General features: G+C 35.5%; 1 protein-coding gene across 1 annotated transcript in view; it reads left to right on the top strand.

The window, feature by feature from the left end:
- The window catches only part of Sobp (sine oculis binding protein homolog), a 151,220-nt gene that overhangs the window by 1,006 nt on the left and 133,405 nt on the right, over positions 1 to 16,809 (top strand). Inside the window, exons 2-3 of the mRNA XM_010635334.1 lie at positions 11,491 to 11,629; positions 13,466 to 13,651. Coding sequence (XP_010633636.1) covers positions 11,491 to 11,629; positions 13,466 to 13,651 — 325 coding nt within the window. The remainder of the gene's footprint in view (positions 1 to 11,490; positions 11,630 to 13,465; positions 13,652 to 16,809) is intronic.

Consider the following 16,809-nt stretch of genomic DNA (forward strand, 5'->3'; position numbering starts at 1 on the left):
GCCGCGCTCCAGCTGTTCGCGCAGAAGCGGTTGCATAAGAACACAGTTCAGCTCCAGAGCCCCCTCTTCGCCCCCTCTTCCTCATTTTCTCCGGAGTTGGAGCTTTTCCTTAAAGCGAGGAATTTTGTGTTGATTCTCTTGTGATTTTAAGAAAATTTTTTATTCATCGGCTTTTTCTTACTGTGAGTTACCAAAAAAGTAGCAAGTTTGTGTTTTGCAGTCTTCTGCATAGAATCCTTCAGGACACTGTCAGATTTGGTTAAGTTTATATTTAAAAGACAAACTGGGTAAAAATGATAGGCAACTAAGTTGATTTATTGCGTCTTGACGACTTTTTGATGAGAACAAATATATTCAATGAGAATGCCTTGTGTGAAAGCCATGATTGGAAGCGGGCACACGCATATACACCCTCGTGTGTACATATTAGGTACATATGCGCGGCTTTTTCTTCCTCCCGGAAATATCAGTAGTAGTCTAAGTTTTGGGATTAGGGTTTTATTTCGGGATGAAGAATTGAGTTCCTGCAAGCATGATGATGCAGTATCCGTCCAAAGAAGAAATAAGCAAGATTTGCCTTGGAAATCAATGCCATTTCTTGTAATAAACCACTATTGATTGCAATGATGGACAGTTAAAAAAGAGAAAGGGGGTAAAGAGACAAATAGAAGTTGTTTTCTTTTTATGAGGTTGGAATTTAATCTGCAATAACCATTCTTTCTCACTTGCCCATCCTTCTTAGTTTCCAGATTACTTTTCCATTTTGTTTTAAATTGGGACTAGGGGAAGAGGAGAGAGGTGAAGGCCCCTAGGAAATCACAGCATGTTCTGACCCTTTAAAACGCTGTCTAATGTGATCTATATGGATGGCAGCTTTTAAGTTTCATAGGTTCTAGAATTACAAATTAGCTAATTTTAATCAAAACATGTGAAATGTTATCCCGGCTGGATATAAAGGCTGACTGTGCTCGATGCTTGGGGCTCGGGTTGTTGACTTTGGCTCTAGGCGCACTCCGTGGTTTGGGAGATAGTTGTCCTTCTACAGTATAACAGATGTTTGTCTGAACTGGTGAGGAAGAAACAAAAACAACATTGTCTGAAGGGGAAAAATTACACAATTTTTAGCCAATGTGCAGGACTAAGTATGGAATTAACCTTACTGTACAGAATTTCCTCTTTAAAATGTTCTCTTTCTTCCCAAATCACCATCTACTACTTGAATTTTTAATCTTCATCATTTCAATTCAGAGTAGCTTTAAAAGTGAAGTTTTGCACAGCAAATGATTCAGTTGCCTGTAGGATTAGTATTTTCTCTAGGGTTTGGAACAATGTGGGAGATCGCTGGCCAAAATTTTCAGTCATGTCCATGCACAAGCCAGCGTGTCTAGTGGAATTGTTTTGTAGGCTTTCCTGTAATATAATAGCACCAAAAATTCTTAGTTAAAAAGTGGTTCCTCAAAGTCAAAGGGTTATTTTGAACTCATTAATATTTTCTGCTTTTAATATGAATAATCACAGCAACAAAACCCCTCCCTTAACCTCTGGGCACTATTATCCCTCCAGCTCCCCTAAATGTGAAGGGTAGAGTAACATAACAAGTTGGTTGCCCTGTATAAAGATGTGTGCAACAAAATGTCACCGGGAACACAATGTGGCCTTGTGCAGCTTCATATCGGTGCTGCTGGAGCTGCCTGGCTGTGTTTGCCTTCTCAACGGCTTTCATCTGGACCAGTGTAAACTAAGCCCTGGTAAGTAATCACTGCCTGGCCAAAAAGAAAGGAATGTATACAGCTAGCATGGCCTAAGCTGTAAAAACGGAAACCTGAGCCCCCTCCTTGGATCACATATCAAGGCTTGAAGGTAGGGGAAATGAAAGGGGGAAAGAGGAGAGAGCGAATGGAAAAGTCAGCCTGGGAAGCGGAGGATCAGGAGGAGGCCCCCTTAGGGAGATTTGGCTGAGGGATTAGGGAATTTTATCGTGGTGTACAGTGACCTACTCAGGTTTCAACACTGGTTGGATCAAGTTGCTTCTCTGTGAGCTCAAAGAAAAGAGACTGGTGTGTATGTGATTTTTTTTTTTTCTCCTTCGGGTAATAGAAAGGACATTGGTACAAGTGTCTATTTTAAGTACAGCAAATGCAGGGTACTGAGAAAGAGCAACAAAATTGTCTCATCTCACAGACTTCCTTCAAGGTTTCCTAATTGAGATAGTCACATATTTACTTAAAAATGGCTGGAGAAGACAAACTGGCTGAGATTTAGCTGACACCAGTAATGGCATTGGAGATTGTCTTCATGTGGCTGGGAGCTAATGTTGGTTGCTGTTTCACTAGATCAGATATTGAGTTACATTTTCGTTATCACTGGTATAATGTACATGGCAGTTGTAACCAACTTAAATTTGATACAATATAATTTTGTGTGTGAAAAATATATGACTTGGCATAGCTTGCTTATGCTGTACTTCAGTAAAAATATCTTCAAGTAGAAATGTTTGTTTCATTATGACCTTTATGATGTTTCTTTATCTTTTTCCTTTCATTTTGACTTTTCTTGGTTAAAAAAAGAGAACTGGTTATTTTACTGTACTTACAAAAAGTGTGCTTATTCAACTAGTGATTAATAGGATTTTAAAGATCAGATGGCAGTGCAGTTTGCATTTTATCTACTTTTGGTTTCTAAAGTGAATATTGTGTTGTATCTAATGTAATAAGTCTCTGATATACTGTTAGCTCACATGTGTCATAATAAATGGATGTCAGGAGGGAAATCCCACATATGGAAGGGTTAATTGGTTTCAGGAGTTCATCTAGAACATAGTAGATATAGAAACTAGTTTGTGCTAGTGAATGTGTAAGTATAATTATATGCTTAAATATTGCTATACTTAAGGATGTTTATTTTGTACACATAGATCTTAGTGAACTATGATCAACAGCTACTAAACAATAATAGAACTCAAAAAATCTAAACTATGAATAGAGAGAATGAGCCAGATTTTTATCATTTTAAAACTCTTTGACAAAGCCAACATGATTATATCAAGCACTCTGTCCTGGAAACTTTCCTAAACAAACTATAATTAATTTACTTACAATGTCTGGCTTCTTTATCAATTGCTAAACTACAGGATAATCTCTGTTAAATGTCACAGGGTCTCACCTTTGGTGAAGAAGGTTTCTGTCTATAAATATTCTCAATAAGTAATTTGTACCTAAAATTATGCTCAATCCTGATGCCTACAGTTTGAGGCAGGCACATCTGTTAGAGTTTAGTAGGAAACTTACCACAGGATTTTCTAGTTTGGTTTCTGATGGTCTCTATTTGGCATTAAAAATGACCTGTGTCAATTGCATACACAATAAAACAAATTGCAAAATTCAGTAAGATAAATAGATTGAAGTTTTTTAAAAAATTGAAAAAGCAGTGTGTGGATTGGAAAATGAGTGCATATAAAGCTGAAATTAGCTCATTAATAAATGGGAATATTTTGAGTTTTGCTGCTGAAATTCCATTCTGGTGTCAAATGCAATTAAGTCTCAGGAACTTAGAAAGTGGGCTCGGGACCAGATCCCCAAGGCATTCTCAAATTATGTCTTCTTTGCTGAGCAAGTAGCCTCAGGTGTGCAGTGTGGCAGGGCTAGGAACTAATGCCATTTGGGATAGGACCCTTATTCTTTGGAGCAGGTATGGGATGCCCTAAGCTGGCATCATTGTTTTCAGTTGTCCTATTCAGGGTTCCAAGCTGAACCTATAAATGAGGATACTAAGAGAGCTCGAACAGTCATACATTCTGCTCTATTCAAATCAGGGGGAAGGACTCTGAGACAAGTCTCTTGCTCCATCTGTGAGCTGCTGAGTGTGATGTGCACTAGAGCACTATTCTCTAAGCCTTATACAACTCACAGGTTCCAGAGACGAGGAAATGGAAAGGAACCATTCCACTTCCTCCCAAATCTGAAATAAACATTTGAACTAGAAGAAAATGAGTCTGACAGACTCATTCCCTTCTGTGTTTCCTGCCTCTATGCTTGCCAAGCACTGCTCTGAGAAGCCAAGCCCTGCTCTCCCTGTGTGAAAGACAGACTTAGAGAAACAAGAGGTAACACGGTTTTTAAAAGAAAGTAAAAAAAAAAACAGGGCCTACAAAGGTCAAATATTAGTGAGTGCAAGTGACTCTCTAAAAAGGAGAGTTCTAGGGTTAGTGTCTCATTAGAGTGACTAAGCTGTTTATATCTCTAAAGAAATATCCCTTTTATTTATTGGTCTTTACCCCCAACCAATATTAGAAGTAGTAAAGATGGATCATAAAAATCTCTGAAATCTAGAACTTCCTCTTGTGGACTGGGAATTCTGCCACATTCACACTTTCAATTAAGATTATTGAATAATTTCTTGAAAGGGAAGGGATATTGCAAGGTTGAAGGAGAAAAAAAAAGTATTTTGTTTTTGATAGCTCCAACTGAAATATCTTAATAGACACTAAAGCGTGTTGTGAGTGAGATTTGTTGAATGTATATTATAGAACCTGTAGATTGATGTGTGTTAATATTTCTTATACAACCAAAGTCCTATAGAACTCTGTTCTGCTTTGAGGAACAGACAGAAAAACAATGTAACAAGTCTTGGTAGTTTTTTGGGCAATTCTGCAGCTGTGATAGGACACAGCTGCACACAGCTGTACACCTGCCATGTTTGCCACAGTGTTAGTTGAAGGCCAGTATTTTCAATTCTGTGGCATTTGTTTGACTCTTTAGGACAGTTGATGTCTTGGAAGCAAATTAAAATGTGAGTACATGATTGCTTTATATCACAATAAGACAATAAAATGCCATAAATTTTATATGGGGTACCACATAGTTTTGGTTTCATTTGCTAATTATAGAAGCATCCAGTTTTGAATATATCAATAAGAATAAGAATTTCTTCTCAGATCTCTTCCAGTTGAGTATTAGTGTTATAATATATTCTCTGTGCTTAGTACTGCATTAAAGGCATTTTGTTGTGGCTGACATCAGTGCTGCAGAATGAACCAAAATGGAGCTCAGTAATCATCTTCAAAGGGTTTCAAGCTAGAAAACTGTAGTTCAGGTAAAAACATCAGGGCTTAATGTGTAAATCTGCATCAAGAGTGTGAATCTGGCTGTCATTATTATTTCATGCATATGAGTGACTTTCTAATGGGTCATCTGTGGGGAATGGGTTATCCTCACTATATCATCTGATCCAATGGGATTATGAATGTGGACATACTTTGTAATCTGTAAATATTTCTTTGTGCATAATTTATAATTTCATTCATGGTCTTTTCCTTGGCCTAACCATAAAGTAAAGCTGATCCACTGGATCTATGTTAAAAGAGACAATTTAGACTCAGCCCTGGGCCAGTCCTATAAACACAGCTGGACACTAACTTCTAATCAACTTCAGTTTTCACTTCAGGACTTGAACAAGGCTGCACCGGTCTTCTGCAGATTCATTTTCTTTATCTTTATTAGTGAGTCCAGTGATGCTTAATGGAAATTTATCCCAGAAGCCACTCAACACATGGAGATGGCGAAGGAGAGAAAATATTTTCCAAAATAGCCATCATTCTATTATTCACAACTTTAGCTAGCAGAGATACTAGGGTTTCTCCTACTATAAATTGTTTGGGATTGGGAGTTTTCCTTTCTTTTTAAATTATTTCTGATATGCTCCACTTTTTGGATAATACATGTCAGGATGTTTTGAAGTTAAGTAATACAACTGACAGATTCCTTTTATTTTCATTAGGACTGTGAATGTGACTAATACAGTTGTCTAGATGAGACTGTGTGTTAATTTTTGATTAAAACTAGTTTCCTATTTTTACAAAAATAATAGACATGGCAGAAATAGTAGAATAAGTGACAGAAATAAAAAGAAAAACAAAGCCTATAATTTTCCCACCCAGACATAATTACTGTCAACATTTTGATGTATGTCTTTTCATTCCCCTTTTCTGTAAGTGATATACAATTTTTCAAAAACAAAAATGATCTTATAGAGTACTAAATTTCCTTTTAAAACTCAATTTATTGCTAATAGCTTTTCATGGCACTTAAAATTTATACTGTATATTTTAGTGGCAAAATAATATTCCATCATATAACTAAACTGTAGTTTATTTAACCAAGTTACTATTGTTTGGCATTTAGTTTGTTTCTAAGAAAGCAACATGGAGGTAAATATTCCTTAATATGCATATTTCTATATCTATTTCCTTAAAACAGTTTATAAAATGCCTCGAAATAAAATTTTAAGTCAAATGGTGCACATTTTAAGCCTTTTAATGAATAGAGTCAAATGTACCCTTTCTAAAAGTTGTATCCATTTAAGTTCCTGCTAATATGAGAGTGCCCACTAATAATATTATAATTTTTAAAACTTTCACGATTATTGTTAAAATCAGATTTTCCTGAATTTTGATCTTTTCTCTGTATTTATAATTTTAAAAATATTTCTGAATGTATCCAAGTGAATTAGCACATTTATTGAGTATAAGTGTCAGATATTGTGCTAGGGGAGGCATAAAGTGGATTAACAATTTTCTGCCATGAAGTAATTTTAAAATATTTGGGATAGATGAAATATTTTGCTAGAACTGAGACTTTTTTGTTTGTTTGTGTTTTGGTTTTTTGGTTTTTTGAGACAGGGTCTCACTATGTAGTTGAGACCGACCTGGAACTCACTATGTCCCAGGCTGGTGTGGATTAACAATTTTCTGCCATGAAGTAATTTTAAAATATTTGGGATAGATGAAATATTTTGCTAGAACTGAGACTTTTTTGTTTGTTTGTGTTTTGGTTTTTTGGTTTTTTGAGACAGGGTCTCACTATGTAGTTGAGACCGACCTGGAACTCACTATGTAGCCCAGGCTGGTCTCAAACTCACAGCGATCCTCCTGCCTCAGCCTCCTGAGTGCTGGGATAGCAAGTATGCGCCTCCATGCCCGGCTAGAACTGAGACTTTAAGTCAAAATGGAATTATGTTTTTGGAGAGGGAGGGCAAGATTGTCCCTCATTTGGGTAAATGGTTGGAAACTCCTTGAATACTTCCTACTGTCTTGGGTAACCAGATTTGAAAACACATTAACATTCAGTTCTAAGACTTAGTATGAAGAAAATCAGTTGTACCTACCTGTGTTTTAAAATTTGCTTGGTGTTTTCAAAGTAAATAAAATCACCAGTCCTTTTGAAAGAGTTTGAATATCTATGTTGTAGAAGTATTGTTAGAATTTGTAATTACTGCTGCTTTCAAAGTGCCTTGAATTCAGCTATTCTTTACCTGGTGAAATGTTTAATTAAAAATCATTTAGATTGAACTTTGACATTTGTGTAGTATTTCTAGTAGAAGAAGGAGGGTGTTTAGTGTCCTAGGAATTAAGATCCAACAAAAGTAAGTTTTTCTGGTACAGAAAGAATTTAGGAAGAGTCAAGAAATAGCAAATTTTCCTTTTTTTCATTATCTTTCAGTGATCCTTCAATTTATTTATTTTTTTAATTCTAAGAGGAGAGCAGGCTTTCAGACTAAATGTTGAGATTGTATTCTTTTATTGGGAACCCTCAAGGTGAGATGAGAGAGAAAAATTGGGGAGGTGAGGAAAAGGAAAGGGGATTAAATATTAGAAGTACAAAGGAGTCAGATATTATGTTAAAAAACTGTAAAATGAAAAGATTTAATTTTAGTTGAATTTTAAGCACCCCTTCTCCAATACAAATAATTAAGAAGAATGGAGGCCAGTAATCAAATCTGAAAGCAAGTGAAGTGAAGTTTTAGGATTGGCAGACTTGCCATGGGTAGCAAACTTCTCTTATATGATATGATTTTTTTTTTTGCAACATTTGAATGGTTCAGGGATGTGGCATCTTTGGAATTGCTGGCATGTTGGACTATACATAATTTATAGCAGATAGAGGCCTGGACTAGGAATCAGAAGGTATTTATTTTAGTTTTTACTTTCCTGGGTGGTCTTCCATGCCTGTCTTTTACCTGCATGATATGCTAATTTTTTGTTGTAAAATGAGGATGTCACATTAGTGCACCAAAAGTTTATTGTGGAAAGCAAATACCTAACATGTAGAGTTATTGAAAGGAATAAGATAATCAAAGGATGTGGAAAAACTGTAAGTGCTATTGGAGTATTAGACATTATCACTATAGTTTTAGTGACCTATTTTCCAAACCTAAATTGGACCACATGATATGAGAGATTTTTGTGTCACTTCCAGGGGCAAAAGGCAGTCTGTAAAATGTAATTTGGGTGCCAAAATATTGAAATTTCTGGCACATTTTGATGGTTTATGAGAGCGATGATAAATATTTGAATACAGTGATAAAATACTGAATACGATGATAAATATTTGAATAATGACTGCTCAGTATAATTTATGATGTGTGATCACTATAATTATGAAATTTTTTCACAAACAGTATTTTATTTTTCATATAAGTAGAAGTTATTTGATTCTACAGAATCCTAAAGCTGGGAGAGACTTTTAAGAGCATTTCAGTTTCACTTGTCTGTCCTAAGTCTATAGGAGAAATGAAAGGCAAAAATTTTGGGGGGAAAACAGATTTCAATTTCCCTTGGTATAGGAGCCTGTCTTATTGTGAAGATCCTTACCTTAAAAATCTCTCTCCATTTTAACTCTTATCACTTGTACTCGTCTTTTAAGAAAGACAAAGAAACAACTAAGGAAAGGTGTACTTTTTTTAAAATAGAAAATTCTTTCTTTCTTAAAGGATACAAAAATGTACTGAAAAAATAATTGTTGGAATTCTCTACCAGAAAGACTTGACTTATAGGCCATAAACACTAAATTCACTTCTGGAATATGTTATATTCTTGGATGATAAATGCAAAAATCTGTTTCATTTCCTTTGGTTTAGCACCATAATAAGCCCATATGATATTTATCATCAAATTCTATCTTAAATGTTAAAAATTAGTTACTCCTTGGGGTTCTTTGGTTTCTTGATACATATTGTATACAACAGAAGTAATAGTCTGTTTTTTCTAACTATATTATAAAAAACTTTGGTATTCATTTTCTTCCATGAACCTTTTGTGAAAAGTTGGAGACTTATGGCCTGAGCCTTTATAAGCTCTTTGCTTTATGTTTTTTTTCAATCACTAATTGCATTTAATGTAAAAAATAAGTAAAGTGTTTATTTTTATTTTCAGTGACAGGGAAGAGAATGTTTTAGAGTATATTTTCCCTGACATTTATTATAACTCAAAAATCATGGAATAGATCAAGTTCATATTGATTGTTCCATGAAAGCTCTGAGTTTTCAGCAGAAACCATAAACTAAACTGATGCAGTTAAGATGCCCAAATAATATGAATTTGGTGTTAATAATCCAGTTGAGGTTTTAGCTTTTATCCAAATGTCTGAAACTTCTGGATTCCATCCCTAGGGTTCGTTCTGAAAGGCTGAATGGATTTGCAGCTGGACTAAAACAAATAAATCTATATCATTGGCTGGGTGGTTGATGCATGCATGAATTATGCATCTGTAGCCTTTGTGTGACTTCAGAGGTTAGACGGAACTGGAGAAAGTAGTTCCTGATACAAACGGTGTACAAAACTGGATGTGGTAGCCAGGAGTTACTATGCAAAAGATTTTCTGTTTTGTTAACACAATTCTCTTAGAGATTGGGGCAAACAGCGCATAGACCAATAAGATGGCTTGAACTTGGCTTTTAATGTTATTGAAAATTGTTTTTCTTTGATGCAAAGTGTAAGCTTCATCCTTGGAGATTTCTGCTGCCAGACCACTGATGGAGGACCTCGATTTGTGTGCATAGGGACTGTCATTCTCCAGTCAGGCACTCAGCTCAGTGAAAGAAATTAGGTATTGGGGGAGAGTGATGCCTCATTAAAGAGATCCCTTTTGATTGAGTAGAGCAGCATTTAGCTTAGTCCTCTTCAGTGTTATTCCTGAAGTTGCTGAGCTTATTATTCATATCGATCATATCATCTTTGTGCATTCATGAAAAGAATTTCTATTTAATGTGGACATTATCAGCCATCACAGAGAATAACTGCCTCACTGAAGCTTGATATAGCTGACTGTTGGCCCTGTGAATGGTAAGACTGAATCAGACTTGCTAGATTTTTTTCTTAATTGCTGGTGCACTATACCATCACAGATTGACCCAGTTGGAGCTCAGAGCTTAAGTGGGTACTAAAGTAAAAAAATGTAGGATCCTGAGGGATGTTTGAAATGCCAGGTTTGTTTTTGTGGAGTCACTAGTGCAATATCTTTTACTTTTTATGCAACTCCTGCTGAAATCTAAAGCCATAAAATTCAAGAAAACATGGAACCCATACATTCAGGCTATGCATACTCTTGCTTAACTTTGTTGCTGTATTTCAGGTATATAAATTATATATCCCAGTGCAACTCAGAAATTACAGCTTCTAAGGAGAATAATAAGAGATTCTTTGAACTACAGAGGTTAGGATATGTAGGTTTCCTAGCTCAGTCTAGGAGTCTTAGGATTCCCTGCCAGATACATATTTAAAGCATGTACAAGCACATGGTCATTAACACACATAGTCTTACCTCTTGTTTTCAAATCTAGCAACTGATAAGTTAATAAAATAGTCATTTGATATAAGGTATTAAATCTGTCCAACTATACCCATTATTTTCAAACTTTGATATGTAAGATAATAATAATAATACCTTACATTTTAAAATTGATTTATAGTTCATAAAATAATTCACATATTATCCAAAATCTCTGCTGTCTAGAAACCTTAACATTATTTGGTATTTTTATGTCACTTATAAGAAGACAATCATAATGACCTTTTAATTCACAGAGAAATAATTTGTCACTAATAAAATGTATAAAGCAAATTGTGCATGGACTTAAAAAAATACTCTTGCAAAGGGGAAAATGAAAAAGGGAAACCCTTGTAATCTATTCAGCTTTCTGTATGGTAAGTAGTTGAATTTGAGCAATAATTTCTTTGTTGAGATTTTGCTTTATTTGAGATAAATGTTAAGAAACAATACCTAAGTCAGAAAGCAATTCTAATTTAAATTATTCTGAACCACAAAAAGGGTTGATTGTTTTCATTTTCAAAATCTTTTGTTAGCTACTTTTTTTGCTTTACCTCTCAATATTTTTGTATTAATATGGGATGTATAGACTTTGCAGAAGAATATGCTAAAATAGGACTTCCTATTTGTAAGTAAAACTGACAAATACCTTTTTTTTGGTATTATCTTTAAATTGCAAATGTCTGAAGGCCTGTCATAATTGGATGCATCATTCTGTGATTTAAATGCATTACAATTTTTGAACGTGACTTGAAAACTGAACGCTACTCTAGGGGAAGTGGGGCAGGACTGGCATCAAATGTGGCTGGGCAAACAGAGTTCAATTTATGCTTTCTTTTAAAATAGTTATTGATTATAGAAATAAGTAGGTCCTGTGGTTCTCTTTCAGAACTTTGCAGAAAACACCATGAATGAACTCCTTGGCTGGTATGGCTATGATAAGGTTGAATTAAAAGATGGTGAAGATATTGAATTCAGGAGCTACCCTACAGATGGGGAGAGCCGGCAGCACATTTCTGTTCTCAAAGGTAATGACATTTAATGTCCCTTTGTTCATGCAAAGAAGGATTAACTATCTCAACCTGCCAGAATTGAGCTGCTTTGGGACTCATTTTTGTTGATTTTTGGCCTGTGGTTGATTTAAATGTACATCCCTAGTAGCACTTGCCTATAAAGCAGAAGTCTACAGAATATAAGAGCATAGAATAAAGCAAAAATAGACATATCTTAATCTCTTCCCAGGCAAGGACTCAGGAATTTAAATGCCAGAGTCCTGCCCATAAATTCATGGAAAGAGATACTGTTTCCTAACTTTTAGTTTCCTTATCCCTTTGATACATCATCATTTATCAGGGATTGGGACTTTCTGTTAAATGCAGTGTTAGGTTTACATTTTCAGACTGCAAGAGAGATTCACTGTTAGTTGGGAATACTTCCTTTTTGATGAGTGGAAATTCTGAAAGAAAGCCTTATGTTTGAAATTTTCACTTTTCCCCTACCCTACACTTTTGAATAGGGTTAGAAAAGCAGTAAGAGAGTGGTAGCTGGTTACATCCTGTACTATTGTGTAAGAATTTTCATCAAAGCCCAACTAAAGAGTAGAAATTACAGAGGATTTGCTGAGCAGAATTTACACTAATTCTACCAGTGGGTAGCAGAGCCGGATATCTAAGGGAGAAGCCTGGGTGAATACTGAATTTATTAACCTAAATTTGGATCAATAGTTTTTTTTTTTTTCTTTTTGGTACCGGGAATTGAACTCGGGTCCTTGCGCTTGCAAGGCAGGCCACTGAACCGCTGAGCTAAATCCCCAGCCCTGGAGCAATACTTTTTTGTAAAAGAGGAGGAACATGTGAAGGAGCAGCTCATTTATGGAATTTTAATAATTTAAAATTAAACTTTTAATAAAAATTGGTAAAACGAATTGTGCATCATCATTGGCACTTTGATCAGTATTTGTGTTGCATTCAAAATCTATTGGTATAAACTACTACTTGTTCAAGCATTTTACTTTTGGTTTTTAAGAATGTGCTTTTTCTTATGCCAAGCAGGGAAATGTAAATGAGCTGTCCTACAGGCATGTGGAATTGAATGTATGTGACAAATTTTACGTTAAGCTTGCTATGAAATCATACACATCATGTTAGAAAGGTAGTGTCATCAATTTCACTGTAAATGAAAAATGCAAGTTGTGAATTTATATTCTATAAACTAATAGCTCATATAATACTTGGCCTAGGTAATAATCTTTGCCTCTGGGGAACATGGAAAAGAGAAAGTGCCAGGTTATGCTATTAGAGAGGAAAAAGTTGCTTTCTGTGGTTGAGGCTTTTTAAAAAAATGGTTTGCATACAGAAAATGCACAAAATTTATGTTTTCTTTATTTTCAATTTTTAATGAAATATACCAATACCTAGTGCAGCAGACAGCACTTTTCTTCTGAATCATCTGCTTCTTTCTTATTGATTCATGTGAGTATGTTATAGTCTATGTATATAGGATAGTGAGACATAAAATACTGGGTGAAGGCTTTCCGCTTGGTAACCAGAGAGCAAAGGTCTGCCATACATCACTTTGTACATGGAAAAAGGTTAATTTCCTGTGGGAATTTAGAGTGCTAAAATTCACCACCAGGATTCAACTGGGATATTAGCTATCATAGTGGAGCAAATATAAAGGAATTGATTGGAAATTTATGGTAGCAAGACCAAAAAGCTCCAGGTTAGACTGTGGTATTCTGGTAAATTGTTCAAGGATTTGTAAGAAAAATTTTGTTCTGTTACATTATTCTTTTATGTGGGAAAGTTTAAAGTCTACTAAATAAGTTCTTTTGTCATGTTGACTATGCTTTCCTTCTTTTACAGAAAATTCTTTGCCAAAACCAAAATTACCTGAGGACAGTGTTATTTCACCATACAATATAAGCACAGGGTATTCAGGGCTTGCCACTGGAAATGGACTCAGTGACTCACCTGCAGGGTCAAAGGATCATGGCAATGTGCCCATTATTGTACCTTTAATTCCGCCACCTTTCATAAAGCCACCAGCAGGTAAGCATTACTGAGGTTTCCAGTGATAAAGATTCATGAACAGTTGCTTTAATTATCTTATGAATAGTTATTAAATGCTTAAAAAGTAGATAAAGATTGTTTTAGGAACTTTAGAACTAACGTAGGAAATGTTAGTACATGTATTATTTAAAGTATTATTGCTATAGTAGGAAAATTTCCTTATCTACTAGTCTTAGTCTATAAACTTTTAATTGACTGTAAACTTTTTCTCCCATTAGCTTCTCTGAAGTCACCAATTAATAGAAGGAAGTATTAAATAGTCTTTTAAAAGTAAGAAATATACATTGACTGACTAGTAAAAAAAAAAAAAAAGTAACTGGTTGAACTGGGTGGTGCATGAGCGGGACCAAGTCTCTGGAGGTTTCTGAACAAAGGAGAGTTTTATGAAAAGACAGGTGGTAGACATGTTCCTCAATATGCCTTCCTCCAAATCCTTCAAGAAACAAATTAGATTATGCATCGTCTCCACAGAGTTCTTTCTAATTCCTGGAAAGCTGTCTTTGAAAGCTTAAAATATTAGAGATCTGAATTCACATGGATGAAAATGCAATCAGTTCTTTTATATTTTCAGAAAATTACATGGCAGTGTTTTAGATCTAGATGGTAATGGGCTGAGTAGTATGAAGTTGTAAGCTCAGCTACTGATATATTTCACATAAAGCAGGAAGTTAAATAATATTTTATCTGGCTTGCTGTAAAATGTTAGAATTATGTTAGGATGCTTACTTGTGACACTGGCTATTTTTCTCTGTATAGACTCTAACAATGATAATGCCAAATTACAGTAACGGTACTTATTATAATATAATAAAGTTAATGCTTGTGTTTTTATTAGAGAAGATAGGTATTTGGTTATGTTTCCATAAACTGTGAAGAAATTGTAGATGAAGTTCCTGGGTTTATCTTATAGATGTATTTTACTGTATCCTGTGTTGCTTACATTTATCTTCATGTTTATCTTCAGGTTGGTGGTTGGTCTTCTACATTTTAGCAGTAAAATGAGATCCTTAGATAGGTCATCAAAATCTACTTATCTTTTGAGCCAGGGATTTAGCTCAGTGGTTCTGCTGCCTGCTTCACAAGCGCAAGATCCTGAGTTTGATCCCAGTACCAAAAACAAAAACAAAAACAAAACAAAACAAAAATCCACTTACCTGTTAAAGTTACTTGTAATTATGTTTGTCTACTAATTACTAATGTAATTGTTGTATTATATAAAGTTTGCCTTATTAATGTCCCTATTTTCCTTTAATGATTGCTTTGTGAGACAGTGGGGTGCAGATTTATATCCCAAGGACCAAAGACATATTTTATTTAGATAGCCAGTTGAGGGGGAAAGATGACTTACTTTGTAAATATTGTGTTCATGTTTGAATGTGTGTTCTGTGGCTTAAGTGAAGAGTGATGATGAGGGTGTCAGTGAAGCATATGACTAAGTGACAAGAAAATGGGTTTCAGATTTGGAAAGATTCAGGTCTAGGTTTTCACTTAGCAGCTCTGTGAAGATGGACAAGCCAAATCTGCTTTCCTCTTACTCCCGATCTGTAAAATGGCGGTCACAGGGCTCCTTATGGAGTCCTTGTGGAAGTGAGATGAGATGAGAAAATGTATGTAAAACACCTAGCATAGTGCCTGGCACACAAAAGCCATTTAGCAAACACCATACCTTTTCTTTTTTTAAAAAATCTTTATTCTGAAGCCCTAGAGTTATCATGCATAGCTTGTGCATAAAAAGGTATGCATCTGAAAGCAAAATTGTCTCTAAGATTTATTTGAGCAAAGCAAACAGCTTTAGAAATTAACATAGTTGAGGCTAACATGAATTTACCATGCCAAAAAAACCTGCCCTGGAGTTTCCTGCTGAGCCAGCCACGTGGAAATCAAGCACACAGCTCCTATTTAACTCTAATTCCACATCAGATCAGGAAATAAATATGCAAAGGGACAGAGGCCAAAAATTGAGTCTTGGAAGTCTTAGTCATAGGAACACTGAGGAATTAGAAGCCAGAGTAACTGAACACCAGTGGTTTAATGCTGTCTTCCATGTAACTCCAAGGCACTCATCTGTGGAAAACAAAAAGGAAGGATGGATGTGTTTAATTTTCTGTGTCTGCTTTAACCTTGATTCTGTCCATCTTGAGGGTTCTAGATGACAACACAAGATACAGGAAGATCCTCTGCTTTCCAGGAGCTTACTCTGTCTTGAAGCAGAAACTTACCAAAGAGATGGATTTTGATTTATGCAACTTAGGGCAATGGTCAGCAAACCCTTTCTGTGAAGGATCCAATAGTACTTTGGGCTTGCAGGCTATCCAGCCTCTATCATAAGTACGGAACTCTGCTACTGGAGCAGGAAAGCAGTCATAGATAATATATAAACCAATAGTTGTGGCTGTGTTCCAGTATAATTTTATTGACAAAAAACGGCATTGGGCAGAGTTTGGCCTTGGGATCCTAGTTTGCTGATGCTTGTACTAGGGTAAAATTAACCAAGTCTCTTAACAAGAAGATGAATTGAGTTTCAGGCAGGCCTTGGACTTGGCCAGGTGTTCTGTGTAATATTGTAAAGAGGGAACAACAGCAACAGGAAGATAGTGGATTTTTTTTTTACTGGTTTTCAGGATATGTCATGATCTCTAGTACACTAATATTTGTTGAATAAATGACCAATATTCAAATTTTGTTGCACGAACGTGCAATAAGTGGCTCACTGATAAAATGCTAATATTTTGTCTGGATTAGTCACAGCCTATTTGACCTTGTCCACAGTTTCCTTGATAGTCAAGTGAGGATTCCATTGCTATTAATTATCTGGATAAGTCAAGTCCACACATGATCCAAAAGCTTCCATTTAGTTACCTATTTCAGCCCTCCCTTTGCTAAAACTTGTACAGTACCAGAACTTTTATTCAAGGTAATAAAATTGAGGTACACTCTCTGTCAATATTCTAGTCAGATGTAGGCTAGTGTGCATTCCTGAGGGGAACTAATAAGGGTCCAACGGCCAAAAGCTAAGGTACCTCACCTAATGCCCCTGAATAGTTTACAGGTGCTCACCTTTCAGGATAGGGAAGACGAGCATGTGTTAGAGTTCAAATTATTCTTATTGTACTATAGGCTGATTTTTTTTTTTTTTT

Source organism: Fukomys damarensis, unplaced genomic scaffold (genome assembly GCF_012274545.1).
Source record: "Fukomys damarensis isolate Sample0158 unplaced genomic scaffold, DMR_v1.0_HiC HiC_scaffold_14, whole genome shotgun sequence".
Taxonomy (NCBI): domain Eukaryota; kingdom Metazoa; phylum Chordata; class Mammalia; order Rodentia; family Bathyergidae; genus Fukomys; species Fukomys damarensis.